Source organism: Cryptomeria japonica, chromosome 5 (genome assembly GCF_030272615.1).
Source record: "Cryptomeria japonica chromosome 5, Sugi_1.0, whole genome shotgun sequence".
Classification (NCBI taxonomy): Eukaryota; Viridiplantae; Streptophyta; class Pinopsida; order Cupressales; family Cupressaceae; genus Cryptomeria; species Cryptomeria japonica.
In genome coordinates, this window is record NC_081409.1 from 266,200,185 (window position 1) to 266,221,480 (window position 21,296).

The following is a 21,296-nucleotide window of genomic DNA, read 5'->3' on the forward strand; positions in this document are numbered from 1 at the left end:
GAATAATGATAGGGGAGATAAGGAGGTCCAGTCCCCATTCTTCTAGACATTTTCCACATTAGATTTGTCTGAGAAAAAATCTGATGGAGATTCTCTTTTTGATGCTTGTTTCGGTAATTTTCTTAATTTACATTCTAAGCAACTGCTGTCAAAAAAATTAGCACTTACGGCATGACAAATTTTTAAGTACAATAACGTGTTTTCAGCATAGGTCTAAAAGGGCAGAATCTAATCCAGTCATATCAGTATTTGCGTGTAAAGATTTATCTTGATGAATTAGGAATGGAATTGAAAGATGCCAAGTACTGACTGAAGCAATCTGATTTAATTTTCTGATTCTGATTTCAGGAGTCCAATGCCTTGCCTGGAGGGCTTCCTTATTGGCTTAATTGAGTGCAGATGCTGCTACAGGAGCTTCCAATGTGTTCTAACTGCTCCAATGAGTTTTATTCTCCTAAATAATAATTACCAAAAACAAATCTTGCACAAATAAATGAAGCTGCTGCTGTTTCCCTCAGGCCTCCAGGAGACTTCACTGAAATTGGTCAATTTTCCCCACTGATTTGCTCATATCTCTCCCCAAAGTTGTCAAAACCCTGAAAGAATGATTTATTTCTTTATTCCTAATGCTGACAATGAATTTTATGCAAAAGAACCAACTGCAAACCCTCCAATTTATTTTCTATGAATTCCCAGGCAAGCTAGGAGTGTACGGTTGGGCTGGGAGAAGTATGGCTGGCCATAAACTGCAATAATTTCACCAAGTTATGCCCTCTATCTGCTCTGATCGATTCTCATGTCCAAAAGTTGTTGTAGCTGTCCTCTGATTAAAACCCTTGTTGGTCAAATAAATGCATTCCCAGCACTGCAAATTGATAGAATATGAAAGGTTTTTAGTCCTTCCACTCAGAAATGGAGGTCTTCGTCTCCAATTCCACACGAGACACCTGCAAAATACGTTGCAGACCTGCAAGAAAGTATTTCTTCTCAAAATCCTCAATCATAATGTGCAAAATGAGCTCCCAAACACCTTTTATTTTCAGCCCATTTCCCCTTTTATTAATAAAATAACTTTATTTTATTTATGCCTCCTTATGAAAATCGAACCACAAGGGGCCTCCATCATTATTTTAATTTGGCCCCTTCATTATTATAGTAATATTTGCTAAAACGCCTAGGTAAGAGGGCCACTGAATTATTATAACTTATTTCCCCATAAAGTGATTATAACATCACTTTATTATTATTTTATTAAGTCCAAACTTACAAAATATTAAAATATTTCCTTATTTATTAATAAAATGAGATCCGGAGCTCAAAGTGGAATTCGGTCTGAAGTGCTATGATCACTGCTGATGACTAAACCCCTGCAAGCTGACTGGCAGTTCCTCCTAAAAAATAGAAACCTCGCTCAAAGTGTCAGAAACTGTCCAAGAGGCTCGTGCTCAACTTCATGGTCAACCTGTTAACTGCTAGTTCTCCCTTAAAAATAGGAGACCTCCGTCTGAAAGCTCAAAATGGCTCATAGAGCCCCCGCAAAGCTCTATGCTCCTCAGAATGAGTCCCCTAACCATCTGATTGACCTACCAGAACTAGATTGAAAGGTCAACCCTCTACTCATCTCTTGTTGCCTAGAAAGGGAACATTACATGAATGTATATCATTATAATTAATCAAAATGAAATGAAAATTTGACTTAGACATTTCAATGCTTCAATTTTTGGGGGGAGTAGAAATCACAATTGTCTTAGAAAATATAATTTTTTCCTTCCCGAAATTAATAAACTTATAACAAGAATTTGCTATTTTTCATTAATAGTTGGCATTGAAACACAATTGCAGTTTGTTGGAAAAATAACAATTAAATACAGATTTTGGTAATAGAGAACTTTCGTTATTGGTGTCTGGCCTGTTGAATAGTTTCTTGCCTTGCTTAGATCATTAATGCTGTGTTCCCAACAGTCTAGCTTTGCACACCCTAAATCTGCTTCTAGCAAACCAATTATTGTAAAATAGTGTTGTCTTTATCATAGAAGCAGAAATTGGGAATAAGTTGACAAAATTGTGATTAATTACGAATCAGCAATATTCCAGATTTTTTCCCCCAAAAAATGCAGTTTTTTTGGTGAATCATTGATCAAAGCTTATACCAATATTCAACAATTTTTTCACATTAAATCATGACTTTTTTATGAAGTAGATTCATTAGATTTCACCTACCTGCATCAGTAGGGTTTATACCTATGCATTTTCACATCTTTTTCGTTTTTCTTTTGTGGTTTGCTTTGACGACTTCATGGTGTGATTTTTTTTCCTCAAATGGGTTTGGTACAATTTCTCCAAACTAGAGTTTGCTGCTGTGGTAATAATTGCTTCTGCCTATAACACATTTAAGTTCAAGTGATTTCCAATCAAATCCAGATTAGATATAAATATCTTTAGGCAATCAATCCAAGAAAACTCAAAAACCCTAGTGCCATTGAACTGAAAATTTCTTGTTTAAAGCTTGTAATCAGTAATTCTATATTAAAGGATTGTCTAGTTAATCAGAGATCTAAAAGAACTTCATGAAGAATAAACTTAGTTTCTAAAATAAATTGTACATTTCACTAGTTTTGGCATATTACCAAACGAAGAAATGCCTTGTTGAAACAAGTAACATTGAGTTTACTGTTTGGGTCAATATTACTCATGAAGAATAAACTTAGTTTCTAAAATAAATTGTACATTTCACTAGTTTTGGCATATTACCAAACGAAGAAATGCCTTGTTGAAACAAGTAACATTGAGTTTACTGTTTGGGTCAATAGTAATATTGACCCAATAAGAAAGAGCAACAGTTTATCACTCACTTTTACAAAATTCATAATTTTCAATATCCATTAGCCCCTAGTTTTACTACAACTCACATAGAAAATTCAATAGAAAATACAGCGTTTTGTATGAATTGTCCACTTTCTACTCACATGATAGCAATTTTGATGGGCACTTCCATGATGTACATCTCTACGTAAGATATGCATATTGATGAACATGCAATGTTGCTTTTATTGGCATGTGTTTAATATAACATAAAAGAACACATCAAAGATTGTGAATGTTATTGTATCAAAACAATTTCTCTAACAAGGTAAGTATTTTTCTTTCACTGTAGGTAACCTAAGTAACATAGAAATTATGGAATTGGGTTTACTAGGTAGCACTTGTTGCATTAGGTTAAGTAGCTGTAGCTTGCAATGTCCCTTTTCCCTTAATTCAGCCTGCAGCATCGTATAAGCTCATTCCTTTGATTCCCTATGAGCTGGAGGTAAAAGTCTCTTTAAAGAGGAGTTACAGTTTGGGAAAACTGACAAATAACAAATAAATAATCTTTAATAACATTTTCTATTTGATTTTGTCAGTTTCTGACACTGCAGTAGTTACAAAATGACTTTTCAAAGAGAGCAGTTATGCTGTCAGAGTGGTGGTGATAAGTGGCGGTCAGCACTTAGTTATTATTTATGCAATATGAAATATGCTTTAATCAGCAATATGAACATAAACAACAAAAATCTATATTGGGCAATTAATGGGATAAACTATCAATTTTATTTGCTCTCTATATCTCTATTCTATGCCTTTAAATCTCAAAAACAACAAGCGTTGGTCCCTCTTTCTACCATTTTTTATGGTTTTTTAAATCCAATTTTTTCCCATTTAAATCTTGATATTTTCAAAACATCTTATACTTTTGGTTTGCCATGTTTTTCTACAAAAGAATTTGCTGCTATGGTCTTTACTAATTGAATTATGAATGTTTTTACAGGAGAGCGAAAAAATTGCCTTCAATTATAGGTAGAAGGTTTTTTTATCTAAGAACTGAACCAAGACTTTTTCAAAGACAAATTTCAATTGAACACGGTATAAATTCTTACGTACTAAAGCCAAACATGTACCTCCACCACATCTCTCTCATAAAGATCTGGGGAATATTCTCTTCTTTCATATTCATCCAGTAACCTTGCAATTCCAGTAGAATTGTCTGTAGCAATTGCATATCCTAGAACAGCATTTCCGGATTCATCAAGCTTAACTGCAGCACGCCGATTGCCTCCTGTCTGTAACTACCAAAATTCCACAATAAGAATAGAAATACTAAATAGCAGAAGATTCTGTGCAGTACAAATCATATCTTAGCTTTCAACCTAAACATTAGAGTTGCATGCCTAAGAATAGAATAAGACACTATCATGCATACCAGGGCTGTAAAATGAGAAAATAAACCACCAAATCTATCCAAAGAGAATAGATTATGACATCCCGTACTCAAGTCATAAGGAGTACTTAAAAATCAATACATTAATTCCAGTTGAAAACCTCAGGATCATCTTCAACATTGTGCCCTGCTATTTCTATATACACTCTCTACTACATAATAGGAAGCCATTCAATAAACTGGTACTATAAATGTATCCTGATGGAAAATGACCACTATACTTATCAGTTCTGGTATAGTTTCTATTATATTCCTTATGTTAGGAGATTAGTAGACCAACATTCAATAATAGAATTAGCAATTCACATGCTCTGAAACAAGTATGAAAGCAAACGTGTATAGATTTTGTTATTATAACACATTTAAAAGTTTGATTCAATCATGCAATTAGCAGATCTGGATGCAACCCTTAAGCTAAATAGGATCATCCAAATATCTATGGTACATAATACTAGACTTAGATATTGAAATTTTAGATTTAACAAAAATACTAATTCTGTCTTTTATTCTCATATAGGTGGATTTGACTTAATAGATTTTGGACTTAGATATTCAAGATTAGTAAACATGTGCCTTTTAGAAAGAATTTTTGATTTTTTTTTTCTTGGTTTCAGAAAATACATCTTATATACTTCATTCCACAAGAAGATTATATTGGTTGATTGTTGAACAACAGGATTACAAGGGAAAGCTCTCCCAATATGTGTTGTCCCTCCTATTAACTTAAAATTTTACCCCAAAATTGAAAAGAGAAGATTCTCAAGTTGAGTGTATCATCCAAACATCTATGTTACATCCCAAAAGCAACCAAGACAGGATCATATTTGTCTCAAATCCATACCTACTAGCAAATTACAGAGAAAGAACACTCTAGATCCAGACTGATTTTAAACTAGTACTTGCAAGCGTACCAAGAACTGATACATCCACATAGCCAAATTTTAAAAATACACAACATCTGTACTTAAGTAAACACATCCATATACTCATCCCAATACATCCTTTGTTTAAACATAAAATAACATATACCATTATCATAATCATAATGATCACTTGCTAAAATATCCTCTCCCTGTCACATATGTGTTATCTCACTTGGTCATTGTTTATCAATTTATGTACCAAAATATGCAATTGAGTAAATTATGATTAATAGATGAAAAACTATCTTTATAAACAGTGTTTATTGCTCAAATGTTTGTATTATATTTATCTTCATTTTCAACTAGATCCACAAGGGCGGATGATTTCAACCTATTAACAACCTCACATAACAATAAGAATTATAACAGCAGGCTTAACAAATAGGCCAAGCTCATCGAGGATCATTTGGTCGGTTCCCAAATTCAATCATGAGTAGGCACGAGTGTTATAAATTCAACAGTAAATGTCACAGATGCCAACTTTCCTTTTCTCAAGCAAAAAGGATCTCCTCACAAGTGAAATTGGTTATGCTGAAAATCATTAAATCATGAAAATGAACATCTAATCCATGCAGTTCATTTCTGCCAAGACGGAATGTAATGTCCCTTTTGATGGCCTTTCCAGTTTCTTTGAGGAACTCCAACTTTCTTGGAGAGTGCCAATCTTCTTAGGTCAGGATTCCAATAGTAGTAGTGAGTTATGGAGATCAAAGCAAGTTTTAGGGCATGGTCGGAATTCATTTTTGGTCTATTCTGATATTTTTTGTAACTTTGGCTAGATGTGCAGAAAATAATTTAAATATTAAATAACTAAATGTCTAGTTGTCGAAAATGAAAAAATTAAAAGACAACTTGTGTTAATTATTTAATTGGAATTTAAAGTCACTTTTATGAAGCAAAAAAGATTATTGTTTAAAAAGTGATTTTAAAATATAGTTTCTGAAAGTTCCAGAGGGGATTATAAAAGGAGGTTGAGACTCATTGAGCATTCAGGATATTTTATGTAACTTATTTTCTTTGTGAGGTTGAACACTGTTCATCTCTTCAACCTTAAGATGAAACCCTAAGGTAGGTTTCGTTAGATTCCTAGTCAATATTGTGTGATCCATTCAGGATCATAGTGTAATAGAAAGGAAATCAGAGGTAGATTCATTTAGGATTCACATATGTGCTAAAGGTTTGAAGATTTGAATTTTGTGTTGAGAAGAATATATTTCCCGATTTATTCAATTTGCAGTATGGTTTTTATCAAAGAAATATTTATTATTTGCAAGCAAATATTATCAATTTCTGGATATATACTGAATGAATAGATAATTTTATCATCTCGAAAATTTGATAAATGACATTTTAATATTTCTGAAAATTATCAAAAATTATTTATAGTGCTGTGTGTGCCTATGGAAGAGCATCATAAAATACAGATTTTATATTTTCTGGGGTTCAACCTAGTCATACCATCCTTAAGCCCCTTTATGACTTTGTACATCCTTCTAAGGCAGCAAGGAAAGGAAAAAATTATATTTTAAAAGGCTTTAAACCTATACTCATCCTAGCGCCACATCTAAATAGGATTTAAAGCCTGTCATAGCTGCTGAAAAGGAAGTCACAGCTTTCTTAGGTTGTCATACCAATTTTTGGAGGGGTCGTACATCACATGTGGGAGCCGTACCAAAGAAAGTGGTGTCATATTTCCTTAAGGAGGGTCAAAGTTGCTACGACTGCTGACTATGTCTGCCAAATCAGCTGTTATATCAGGTTAGCAATAAAAGAGAATAAAATATCTGTAGCCATTTGGGTATAAACAATTTCTGTTTGGAATTCCCGGATATTACAGTTTAAAACAGCAATGCATATTTTTATCATGGATTAACTATTATGTGCAATAATCATCAAATTTGTAAAGAAAAGTTGTTTCCAGCTTTGGGAATTGAAAGATTTATTTTCTGTGGTAATTATTTGTGAAAATCTGTTGAAATGTCCATGTGAGTTTTATGAACAATCCTATGGTTTTATACACCTTATTTTGCTACAAGATAAATCAAAATACAATAAGCATTATAAGCACTTGAAACACTAGTTCCAAGCAATCTTGATTTTACCCCTACAAAAAAACAATCATACATCCAACTTCAACTTGAACTCTGTGAAACAAAAACAATAAACATCTTTGGAGACACATATAATCACTGGTAGAATTGATCTCGTTTACTTTCTAGGTCTGATCTCTTTATCCTTTTAGCATATGAGCTACAAGCCTGCAAGTGATAGTTGGGTATCTAGCAATTGATTTACAATTACAGGAAGTACTCTGTTATTAAGTAGGTATTTCGTCTCTCTTCAGGTCAATATCTATCCTACTTGATATAAATGGATTCACTCCACTTATCCAACAGGAAGCATACAGTATAAGTGACTAGTTTACTATGGGGACACACTTTTCTCAAGAGAACCTATCATAAAAGACATAGTTTTTTTTTTTATCTCTTTTTGCCCTAAAGATTTTTATTTTGCTTCACATTAATCCCATGGGATCACAATCTTCAGGTAGGAAGTTACTTTGAAATACCAGACTCCTCTTAAATCCAAATTGTTGAACAACTACACAACCATCCTGGAACCTAGCAGGGATTTGGGACAGCACACTAGATTGCCTGATGCAACATGTTATGGCCGAAGCAATTTGTAAGAAAAAATAAAAAATTGAAAAGAAAAGTGATTCGTTCAAATACTGAGAGCAAGAAATAGGTCTTTAACAGAGTTTTTATTAACCTGAACTTTTATGGATGGCAATCTTTAAGAGGAGATTTATGAATGCCTATCCACTTCAAATACAAACGTATATATCTGTATATAAGATGTCAAAGATGGAGGAATTATTATGGAATATGAAATAGTTTGTCCTCCAGTTGTGATGTTCCACTCTTCTGGTAGTTACTGAAGAACTGGTGTCAAATAGTAATGGTTGAGTCATAGTCAGGGCTGTTTCTCTCAAGACGAAGCATGTGAACAAGGAAGCATGTGTGGTGGAGGGTGTTTGTAGCCTACAATATCTAGAATTTCCATCATTGGGCATCAGTATCATCGCTGACACTATATCTGATGTTAGACCAAACCGACCATGATTGAATAGAAGGTTGTGTCTATTGTTGGCTCCAACCACAGAATTCAAACTACCATCTGACTAACAACCTCTTTTCCCAGACTGAATGGATCAGCAATTTGTTCAGAGCACCAGATCAATCAAAATGATGAGGATGCAGCAAGGGGTCTCCATGATTTGAGGTCAGCTTTTCTGGACATACTCAATTGCATTCAACAAATATGCTCAATCCCAAATAAGACAAGACTGAAGTTGATCTAGTTGTTTGGAAGTGGGATTTCTTCTCACAATGGTGACAAAAGCAAGCGCAATATTACGGGATAGAGATTGCACAAATATGGAATAATTGGCCATTCGTTCAATTTCAAGATAAGAAAATACAAGCTCATACACTTGTAAGTTGTGGTTTATATAATAACTATAAGAAACTTTGCTAACGTCCTCTCCATTTCCTGAATTGCCAATCTAATTTTATAAAGCCCATTAAATAGATAAGTCTATGGATTAAAATAGCCCATACGTTTTTCTAATTGTTGCTCCCCAAAGAATCCCATCACAGAAAACAGACACAAATACTTGATGAATAAAATCTAGATATAAGCATCATTTCTTCCGGTTTCTGAATCTTTTAAATGTCCTAAACAGCCACTCAAAAAAAATCTTCTAAAAGAGTACATTAAATATTTCTGAGATTTCAAAGCGGTAAAGTTTACCCTGGCTATACATACATTAAATGAATATAAACGACTGCCCAGAAGCCAGGCTCTCTTATTCTGCAAACCTAGCTGGTTTTGTGTACTTCCAGGAGCATCTGGCCTTGAGTCTCCGTATACAAATAAGTAACCCACTCGGTTGGTGTTATTGTTGCTGTCATTGCCATTTTCATAATTAGATGATGGGTATGCTGGGGAGGACGAAGATGAATTTTCTTCTGTCACGTTTAGTGGAATACCCATACCGATTACAGAAGTCCAATGATATTAATCAATGCCAAAACACAAGCTCGAACAGATAGTATACATATGTTTCTTGGTTCAAGATGTACAATTCCTTTGGTACATTTTCATGGATTAATTTGGTTAAATGGATTCATTTTCAGTGTGAAGAGATTCGATCAAAGGTGCCAGGTGGTGCACTCCACAAGCTACCACCAGTAAAATGGATAAGAGTGAACCCAACGAAAGATTTCAAAATATCTACTTGAAATTGCCAGTAATAAAATTCCGAACGGAAAAGGATCTTTCGATTTCTTTCAACCAATTTTTCATTGGTCTGCGTAATAGTTTATGATTATCCCGTAAAGGAAAATGAGCTTTCCTTAAGCTAACTACACTGATCCAATAAAAAGCATACTCAGAAGTATAATATACCTAAATTAATTAATTATTTAGTTAAGATTGATAATTCGTAATAGTTATTATTATTATATATAAAAATGTAATATGAAATAATGGTAGTTTTTAATTTTATAATTGAAGATAGTATTAAATTTGATATAAATCTGAATCATAGGTTTTAAAATTAAGAATAAAAATGAGAATCAAAGTATTCTATTATTTGTCTTAAAATTAGAAATTCATGTGCATCCATGTGCAGGACACAAATACATGGATTAAGAAAAAATCTATGATCATAGATCTTTCATATGATATTAAGCATCCAAATAAGAAATATAGATATATACATCTAAAATTGTCATAGCTTAATTAAATAAATATTTTTATTTATTTAATTATTTTATTCTAAACCTTCTATTAATTAACTAGATTTTTATTTATTTAATCAATTCATTTAGCCCGTTTCTAAACTCTCTTTATTTAAATAAATATTTTTATTTATCTAAATTATCCTTTCCCTAAATTAAAATAAATTTATTTATTTAATTAATTCATTAGCTTTTTCCCTCCATGACACTTGTCATTTATCTCTTCATTTTATCGTTAACTACCCCCTTCGTATTTTATTATTTTCCTACCTACCTTTTAATCCTAGCCGACCATTTATCATTTCACTTCTTAAACCTTTCCTTCCAATTCCTAAAATGTTCTCTATATAAGAGGATACTCTCATCCTTATCAAGTCTAATCCAACAACCTAACTAATGTGTCTATCAAGCCTTCACGCGATCAAGCGACTTCACAACCACAATCTGTTTTTTGTTGAGCTCTTGTGCACATACAAAATTTGAGAGCAAATATATCAAACGAGATCAATGGAGATATGAAATAATAGAGATCAAACCCTACTAAACATGTGAATGGTATAATCATTCTATTTTGTTTTGATTTGTATGTTTTAGGTTCTTCATTGGTGTATGGTGGATTCTTGATTGTAGAACTAGGGTTTTATGTGGTTGGATCTTTTATAGTTTTGCAATAGTTTTGATCTTCCAAATTTCACCCTATACAATATAAATTGGAAGTATGGTGGAGTCATTATTGTGTGCTTTGAATGTATGTGTACTTTGTTGGGAATTGCTTTCAAGACTAACAACTTCAACATGTGTGGGGATGGGTGGGGTAGTGAAAATATAGAGAATTCGTGGTGCTATCTTGTTATTTTAGCTAGGAGAAGCATTTAGCAATTATATCTTCCTCCAAACAGAATTGACCTATCTCCCCTTGCTAGTGGAGCCACTTTTTTTTCTTAACTATTCTTAATGGTGTTACTTGCATCCCATCACATAATCTTGGTTTAGGTTATGAATATTGGCATAATTGTAAAATCTTGGCTCTAATACCAAATGATTCACGAGAGTTTTGCAACACATTACACATCCAAAACTCAGTTTTCCTATACACCACATTTCACAAGATAGAAACTCACATAGGGCTACTCACATTCACCACATAATACAGTTCTTTTTCATTCCATTACTTAGTGTTTGAAGATATATTTCTCAAACAACATTTTATTCAGAGTCTTTTATAATTACCTTTGCAAGCTCGTACAATTTATTTGATAATTTATATTTCAATCCATACACCCTCTAAGGCATCTTGAAATTTAGTCCAAGCCTTTGACATCCACTATAACCAATTAGAAAAGTGTAATAATACAATAACCAAATTTGCATCTAAATCATCATTCAATACTTTACTAGGATAATGTTTCTAACTCTTTATCAATCTCAAATCTACCTTTATATATTTATGTCATAAGATTAACCTAGACAAAGTTGATCTATGAATATTTCTTATAATTAACCTTTTCAGACATGCATAGATTGATCTTGGGTGACTACTTAGGTCCCCAATCAAGGTCTTCCTTGGTTATACTGTAACTAGATTATCTATATAATTGATGAAAGTTCTCTACTTTTGTATGGTGAACTTGTAGAAGTTGATGATTGAACTTCACAAGCCAAGAATCTTCTCCAAGCAAAATACCTCTCACACAAAAGAGATCAAGCAAGAATAATTTGCTCAACACAACATGAGAATTTAATATTGATTGTACAAAAGTATATGATTACAATGAATGAATGAATCCTTATAAAGAGATGAATGAAGCCCTAATGCAAGATTAAATTAGTCAGCGCCAAATGTCACAATCATAATGAATGAGACAATTTAAGCTATTATTAGCCTAATTAAATAAAAGGAAAAAGTACCTAAGTTTAGCTTATGTGAAAAAGTAATTAATGGACCTAAATAATTAAATAATTAGATATAATGTCCCAATTACTCCAACACGACCCCTTAATAGGGGATAAGCTAAAGAGCAAATATGAATGCATGCATGAATCAGTCCCAACAACAAAGGCCTGATCAGGTACTCAATTACAAACCAATGCAACTCTCACAAATAGAGAAAAAAAGAAAAACTTAGTGGGAGAAAACTCCTCTCCAAAAGAGAAAAGAAATGAAAAAGAGTACATGTGATTAAGCATAGACTCCAAATGTCCCCCAACTACTGAATTGGTCACAAAAGTACAATCAAGATTCATACAATAAGACAGAAAGGAAGAGACAATGTATCCCCCACAAGAGAGAAGCTACAATGTCAAAGATGAAGGCTCGATGATGAATGTTGATGAAAATCCAATAGCAGCAAACCACATTTCTCCCCTTGGGAAGAAACAAGTCTAATGGCCATGGCAGAAGCAACGCCATGAAAGGAGATGGAAATAATAGTCTCGTGATGTGTGCCACAGAAGACTACTCAACTATCCATATGTTTGAATCATGATATGCCAAATCAATTGAAGTAAATCCAAACAACTGTAAAGATACCTGATGAACAACTATTGAAGGCACTGAATCAAAGAGGAAATGAATATCATTAATATGTTTGTAATGTCTATAGTGTGTGATGTATTAAATAATGTTGCAATTCTAGCAAGCGTTTTTCCCACAAAATAGAAATTGGAAGGGAACTATCAACCTACTAAACTAAACTAATCTCTGAAGAAGCGGGAGGTGGAAAAGGAGCCTCAACACAAGTCTCAAGAACCATTGTGGACGACTAAAGCACACATAGGTTCAAGTGACCAAACCTCTCCTCGGATTTCTGATCCACTCTACTTGCATGAGGTAGGGTCAATCGATAAAATTGCATGCTTGATGGGACCAAAATCAAAGAACTCATACAGTCAATATGCATGATCAACTCTACCAATTGCAATGATTTCTCTACTATGCAAGTCTCTAATAAGCACTAAATTAGGCATGAACTCTACTCTTACCTTTCCCACTATGATTAATCTAATATATGGAAAGGAGATTGGATGATAAAGAAGGGACACAAAGTGCATCATTAAATCTGTCATCATCAACCTCAATAGAACCCCTCTCAATAATACTCATATAAGTGTTATTATTTATCAAGATGTGTGGTAAATTGTAAGGCTCATATGTGTATAATATACTCCTAGATGAAGCCATATGATGAGAGGCTCGTGATTCAAGAAGCCACCTATTAGACTGAAGATGTGTGAATGCAAGGAGAGCATGGCTCGTCATCTTGTCTTCGCCACATGCCACAGAGGATGACCTAGAATGTGCAAGTTTTGAAGTGGTAGAAGAGGATGTACTAGATGAAGGTGGTTAGATATTTTGCTTTTGCAGAAGATGCGTCAACTCATCAATCTTCTTTGCATAACATTGATGCTCATCATGTCCTATCTTAGTGAAATATGCACACTTTGACTTATCCTTCTTTGATGGTGACCTCTTAAAAGAGGAAGAAGAATCCAATGAATCATTTAATTGGATGTCTTTGGGTTGCTCATGTGACTTGGAATCCTTGCATTTTTGTTTCTTGTTCTGGAAATGTGAAGCCTTCTTATCTATGGTACTATGGGAAGCAATGAGTGCCTGTGATTTGGAAGACTTTAATCAATCCATCTGAACCTACTTGGTTTTCTCTCAAGTGAGTTGAGAAGAAAATTCATGAAGTGAAGGCTTGGTGAACTGAGCACTAAGTGCATTTCTGGTGGTATAAAAGGTAGAAACAAAAATTGAATAATTAGGACAAACCTTGGTAAGGATAGAGAGAAACAACTGAGATTCCTCCTTCTCAATACCACACTATTGCAATTGTAATATGAGACTTGATTTTGGTGAAGAATTCCTAGATGCTATCAAAATCTATAGGATTCAATCCAATAAGCTCATTTTCAAACTAATAATGTCTCAATGCATCTTGCTTTCCAAACAAAAACTCCAATGTAGTTCAGATCTGATTGGGTGTAGTGCGAGAGTCAACATGAAAGAAAAGATTTGGAAAAATAGACATGCATAGTGTCTGAAAAGCCTCATCACACATAGTGAACCACTTTCTCTTCTTAGCAGCACATGTAGGCTCGTTCTATACCCATGGTCACTCTGTATAACCCTTGTTTCTTCAGGTCATTCTACATTTGTTTTTTCCAACCATAGTAATTGAAAAGAGTGAGGAGAGCAAAATGATTTGGATCCATGATAAATTATGAAAAAGTATATAAATGGACTGATAGAACAATATAGATCTCAATGCCAAAAAAATCAACTAATTTGCATGTTTTTCAAGAATAGAACCCAAAATGATAAAATTAAGATCTCTAAGTACTTGATGAATATTATACAAAAATTGACTTGAGATCTAGATAGAAGACTCCACTAGCTTTCCATTAATATCTGGTTTTCAAAAAACAAAGTCTAGATGTGTAAGATATGGCCCTGGAAATGCAAAACCAAATATTTGACATTGGAGGCCTTATACAAAAAATTATTGTAGAATCATACAAAACTACCACCACCACTGGGTTAATATTAGAACTATCTTTTCAACGATATCTTTTTTTGTAATTTCAAGCCTGTATGAACAAGTTATGGCCAAAAAACCAAAGGTAGGTCAATTAGGGCTTGGAGGCTTCAAAGGGGTTAAAGGGTTGACCATACAATTGATGTCAACATAACGTCATGTTGATGTTAGTGAATATTCTATTGAGTGGGTGTGGAATCTATTGACGCAGTAGGGAATATTCTTAATAGGTTAAGTGGATGATGACATCAGTGAGTACTACATGTGCAAATCTATACCATATGTACTTGCAAAAACTTTTTACGCCTCCTCTCTAAAAATCGTTTTTTTTTTTTAATTTACAAAAACAATTGAGCGATTAAAATTTTAAAAAATTGCAATTTTTTTTTTAAATCTAAGAACTTTTTTAACACCTACATAGATTTGTTGCAATACGGACCACATGAATCCATATGAAATTTCGTATTGTATGAAACTGAACCCAAAAAAATGCCTTGATTTTTTACCCAACATAGAATTCAATGATTAGGCAATCGATTTGAGGGTTTTCAGGTCTTCTAAGTGTGATGGTGATGTTCGTTACATTGCAAAGTGCCTAAATTATTTGGTGACCCCTAGATTTTGCCTTGGTTTTTGTGCCCTCAACCAAATTGACCCAAAACTTCAACTTCTCGAATATTGGCAAAATGATATCCGATCTTAGGTTTTGGGATGTTGTGAATGCGATGGTAACCTCTGTTTAAGCCCAATGTGTACAAAAAAATCTCTTAAGGTTAGATCTCTCAAGAATATAGATAGGAACTTATTAGATTTTCTTTGATACCATGTAGAAGTTGATGATTGATCTTCACAAGCTAAGAATCATCTTCAAGCAAAACACTTGTACAAAAGAGATCAAACAAGAATAATTTTATCAACATGACTTGAGAAATTTATATCGATTGCACAAAATAATATGATTACAATGAATGAATGAATCCTTATAAAAGGATGGATGAAACCCTAGATGCAAAAATTTGATGCAAGATTAAATTAGCTAGCGCCAAGTGTCACAATCATAATGAATGAGACAACTTAAGCTATTATTAGCCTAATTAAATAAAAAGAAAAAACACATAAGTTTAGCTTAAGTGAAAAAATAATTAAAGAATATAATTAATTAAATAATTAGATATACTGTCTTAATTGCTCCAATAGGACTCTCATCATGATGCTACTGTAAGAAAGTAAAGTTCAAAACTGAAAACAAAAGGAAATAAACACAAAATCAACTTTCTAACTTAAATAGCTTGCAAACCTCAAAGTTGAGCTTCAAATAATATAGGTGTTATCAAATGCAACCTACATTTGTTGTGGGGTTAAGCTGGATGAAAAGACTAATGGATTTTAGTGTAATTTCTTAAATGACTCGTACAAAATCTCTCAAGCATGCATTTATTAAAGGCAATTGATTGATATGCATAGGATTATGTCCCAATTTATAGATTTTTGGCAAGGGGGATGGATAACTAGGATTTAAGGATGAAATATACAGTGGAGATTGAATGAGAATGCTTTCTTAGAATCATGGAAAAAATGGAGTCTTAGAATTTAATTTGTTTAATATGAATGGCTAAACCTACATTTACTAAATATAGTAATTTGTTGCAACCATACAAATTGAGAGGGAAATGTATTCATTTCTAGAAAAATTGGAGGGAATATATGTGTATTGGTGGTAAAATTAGGGTTTGAACAATTAAGATAATAAAATCATTAATCTTACCTAATAGACCAATACTTTAAAAAGGGGGAGGAAATTCAGTAGATATAGCCACAATTCAATTAGGGAAAAGGGTTGATGTATCAATTAAATTTACGTATAGGTTCTCCCCTTTTTGAATTGAAATTGGATGTGAATTGTAAGGTTTAGGTTAAAGCAATGAAAAATTGAAGTGAAACAACAATAACATAGTGTTACAGTTATCAAACAAAGCCACAGTCAAAGTTTTGAGCAGAAGAAGAGGATCAAAACTTGATACTGAAAGTTAGGATTGAATTGTTGGGACCGAGGTGGTAGGTTGCCTTGATCCTATGACTCTTGGATAGGCAAGTGGAATCTTTTTTTTAGATCAAGGGGATGCACTAGATTCACTATCAAAAGATCTGGCAAAATTCTTAGGACCATGGTGGTAGTTCACGCTAGTCCTCTGTTTTTCGCTCCTTCAAAATCTAAACCTATTTGTCATCATCAATTACGTTGGAGTCTTATAAAGTAGCTCCCGAGTCAATTCTCTACACATGGAAAGAGAGAAAAAGGGTTATAGACAGGGGTTTGCCTTGGTTCAAACCCTAGTATAGGAATTAACCTTGAATTGAATGTAAATACTGAAGTAAATACTGGAAGATATACACTCCAATCTGTAATGGTAGATAGAATATTGAGGATGCAATTCTCTTTAGATGTAATCATGAAAGTTGGATGCAATAACATGACAAACACATGAACATGAATGACTAATCAAACATACATGCTTGCATAAAGATTGATATAACTTTTCTCTGTGATGCTTGAAGGATATGGTGGGATGAAATGTTGTCTTGAATGCTTAAGAATGCTCGATGATGAATGCTTGACGAATGCATGAATGATGGGGTATGTGTGTTATCTTCAAATGAAATGATAGGATGTCCTTAAATAGGGTTCCCTGGGTAAATTATTGATTAGGCCAACCTCCAATGGTCAAGTGTAGCCATGAGGACCAAAATCCATCAAGGAGGGGGAATGCCCACCCACATATAAAATGGGTCCAAGGCGGCACAACGCCCTTGTCCTCCATAAGCAAGACAAGAAGCATCAAAAAAAAGGGGCATAGCCCTGAGATGGGGTCTACTCAGCCATGTACACAAGTGAAATCAAGTTCAAAGTAAAAGGGGCCAAAATGGGCCTATGAGGAATGAAGATAAGACACGCTAAAGTAGGAGCACAAATATGAGGTGTGAATTGTACTGGTTGCCATTTAACACACTACAATATGTAAATTAAATAATAAAATATTATTTAATTGAATTATTCATGTGAGGTGGTAATTGTGGTGATTAAATAATATTTTTTTAATTAACTGGTGATAACCTAGATTAATTAATTAATATAGTTATTTAAATAATGATGAAATATTGGTAAAAATGATGTTAGGAAGATTTTACGTGTCTAGATTGTGCTCCTCTTTGAAGTGTCATTGTGACTAAGAAGAGTAATGGTCCTTCAAACAAAAGTTAATCATTAACACCACAGTGGGATGATGATAAAAAATTCATGCTTGGGATTTTTGACTTAAGATTTTATCTAATTATTTGATTAATTAGGTTAAATTGATTTATTGAATTATGAACTTAAGATGCCCCAAAAATTTAAGGATGGTGAAGAATCCCCCATTGAAATGGGAGGTAGGTGTATATTTTGGCATTGATGTCAACATGTATGTTTGCAGGGTTGATTTGTTGAAGTTGCAGGAGAGATCACTGTGTTTCCATTGATATCAACAAGGTCATGTTGCAGGTTGCAGATGAGATGAGAGGCAGTGAATTGCAAAGAAATTAAATATGTATGCAGAGATGATATGTGCCACATAAAGAAAGTGAAGCTTGACAAAGAATGTGCAAATTGATAGGTCCACACCCACTAGATCGAGATGCAGCAGAGAAAAAAATGGTTAGATATGCAAAGGCATTCAGAGTTGATTGATGTCGACAGTTGCAGTACTTGATAGAGTGTTGTTGCAGCATCATATACCACATTGTGTTAGTCCCACATGGAGATATAGAAGGAAAGCATGTGATGTGCTAATTGGGACTAGAAGAAGTCATCAACCATTGAGTTGGCAAGGGATTGTGAAATCTGGTTTGACTCAGAAAAAGTTAGTTGCAGTTGTGTATCACCTTATGTTAGTCGCATGCAGTTATAGGGAGTATCACTCACAATTGTATATAACATGTCGTGTTAGCTACACAAATGTTATAGGCAGAGCACATAACACATAGGTTATCGTTATTGCTCTCACAGTCAACTTGTTTCATTGACTGAAGGGTTGTTGTGAAACTGTGTTGGTGAAGTGCATAACATGATGGTTATGTGACAAGGTATGTCAATAACATGATGGTTATACTGCTCCTCCATCCCGCAACAATGAAGACCTCAGACAAAATACTTTGTGGGCTAGTCTCCAAACTGTGATAGGGAGGCCAATAACACAATGGGTTAGTCACCCCACCATCTTGCACTGCAGAAAGTCGAAGTGGAAAGGTCATGCGGGGTAACATAGTTATGAAGTCAGAGGTCGCCCCCGCTATCCCGCACCGTAGGAAGCCAAAGTAAAAAAGGTCACGCAGGGTAAAAATACCAAAGAATGAGGAGAGAGGTTGATCCTGCTATCTTGCACCATGCATGCTTAGAAGAAAATGGTTTTACGGGGCAGAAAATTAAAGAAAAGTAATGCACCCCTACCAACCCGCAGTAATCAAGGCGTATGAAAATTGATTTTGCGAGGTAACACAAGGTGAAGGGAGAGATGGAGCCCGCTATCCCATGACATCAAATACCGAAGGATAGAAGCCTTGTGAGGTAAGAAGAAAAAAGGAAAGAGGTGCCCCTCGCTATCCCGTGGTTGGGAAGCATATATGAAAAAGAGTTTGCAGGACATCAAGAAGAAATATGTTTGATACATCCTGCCATCCCGCAGTGAGGATGACCAAAGCAAAATGGTCACATGGGGTAATGAGATGAAGTGAAAGATGAAGTTTCCTACCAGCCCGCATGGGTAAAATGGGCGTGTGAATGACAATGCAGGGTAATTAAAGAAAATAGTGGCTCCCGCCATCCCGCAGGCATACATGTGATGCAGAAAATGTGAAAGGGTTTAAGGTCATTGTGACTATATTAGAGGTGATTCAGTCAAGATGTTGGTTGTCTAATGGGCAAAATGGTCCACATGGATGTTGACCAACTTTGACCAGGTGATTTGGACGTCGATTGAGATGTTTTTGATAAACCTTGTGCATGTCAATAGACACACATGTCTACGTGGCTATTGAGCGACATTGGCTGAGAGACTTGGATGTCGAATATGAAGACATGTGGCTTCTTAGTGGTTAAAGAGGAAATCTAATATGTAGAAGTCGGTGATGATAAATTTAAATGAGGTAGTTGTCAATCCTTTCAGGGTAGGTCGAGAAAGGATGGAGAATGCATTAATGGTAACCAAGTTGCATCTGTTGTGCAGCTCGAGATGATCCACAGAGAGGAAATCAGATCTCATCAAACAGATGAAGATTACTAAATTTAGTAATCAGTGTACAAAGCAGATTGGTGTGTGGCTCGAGATGATTGACATGTAGGATATCATATCTTACAGGCAGGAAAAGATTACTAATATAGTAATCTAAACTCAGTGATCAAAATGAAGAAGGAAGATGTTACAATTAATGATGACAACCAGACAATCTGCAGAGTAGATACTAAAGATAAAAACAACTTGATCTCTTATATGTACATTTGAACTTCAACTCTTGGTAGGAATGTATGCGTACTCTTGAGACATAGAGTGGTCAAACCAAATGGTTGCGGTGTTTGATGATGTGGCACATGGAACCACTACGATGGTAGAATTGACCTAGCCGTTTCGGTCAAATCTAGAAGATCGACAGTCCAAATTTAAAGTCTATGAAGGATACAGTGATCAGTCATGATCTGACCGACCTCATGGAGGTGAATGTTGAGTATGTCAGTTGTCACGAATAAGGGGAGTAGGTGTGAATGATTGAAGTATGTATATATTGTTGTTAGTCATTGAACAAAGAAGGAAAAAGAGTTGTAGAGCTGGGCTGGACTGAGAAAAAGAAAAAGTATAGCAGAAGGAAGCTGAGAGTTGCAGTTGTGTGGGAGATGAAATCAAAAGAAGAAATAGCAGAATGCAGTTGTGAAGAGAAGAGTCTAGCGACCAGGGAAGTGCAGAAATGTGGTAGAGAGGTTGCAAGGCATAGATAGAAGTGTTTGCAGACCAGAGAGAGATAAACAGATGCAAAGACTTGAGACCAAAGAAGTGCAAAACCAAGGCAGACAACACATTAGGTGGAGGAATGATTTGAGCATAAAGCAGAGAGCTGGTTACAGAGAAGAGAAAAGAACAAAAGGTTGGAAGAAGGGTCTGATAGAAAAAGACAGAGTGTAGAGGATAGAGATTGAGAGCAGGAAAGAGTCACACAATCTCAAGTGCAAATAACGCAGTAAGCCACCAACAAAATAGTAAGGTGTTACAAAACTCATTTGTAACAAGGATTTTCATTGTTTCAATTCATTTATTGAGTCATTGTAAATCTCTGAGTGGGTGCTCAAGGCAAGGGTAGGTGCTCCTTTGGGTTGGTGCTCAAAAAGCTAGGGGTTGATGCTCCTTTGGGTTGATGCCCATAAAAGTCAAGGGTTCGTGCTCCTTTGGGTTGGTGCCCATAAATATTGTAATCAATGAATTATTGTGAGGCTAGATTGGAGCAATAGACTCCAACAACATTTCTCACTGAGGTTTTTCCCCACCCTGAGTTTTCCTCATATATTTTTGTGTTATGAGTTTTCTCTATCTGTGTGTGTGTTAATGTGTTTAATATATTTGCTCATAGTTTTGTGATTACATTTATTATTTCTTAGATTATTTAGAAAGTTAAAAGTTTTTTATTACCACTGATTCACCCCCCTCTCAGTGGTCCATTCGTGTTCTTCGGTAGAATATATGGATGGGCT

At 34.5% G+C, this 21,296-nt stretch overlaps 1 protein-coding gene across 2 annotated transcripts in view; it reads right to left on the reverse strand.

The window, feature by feature from the left end:
- The window catches only part of LOC131035209 (uncharacterized), a 45,275-nt gene extending 35,731 nt beyond the window's left edge, over positions 1-9,544 (reverse strand). Inside the window, exons 1-3 of one of the 2 annotated variants that reach the window (XM_057966855.2) lie at positions 9,010-9,544; positions 3,936-4,103; positions 2,221-2,379 (exon numbers count right to left, since the gene is read on the reverse strand). In XM_057966855.2, coding sequence (XP_057822838.1) covers positions 2,242-2,379; positions 3,936-4,103; positions 9,010-9,237 — 534 coding nt within the window. In that variant the 5' untranslated portion in view covers positions 9,238-9,544 and the 3' untranslated portion in view covers positions 2,221-2,241. The remainder of the gene's footprint in view (positions 1-2,220; positions 2,380-3,935; positions 4,104-9,009) is intronic. The other variant, XM_057966856.2, reaches the window with a different exon arrangement.
- Between the last annotated feature and the right edge of the window lie 11,752 nt (positions 9,545-21,296).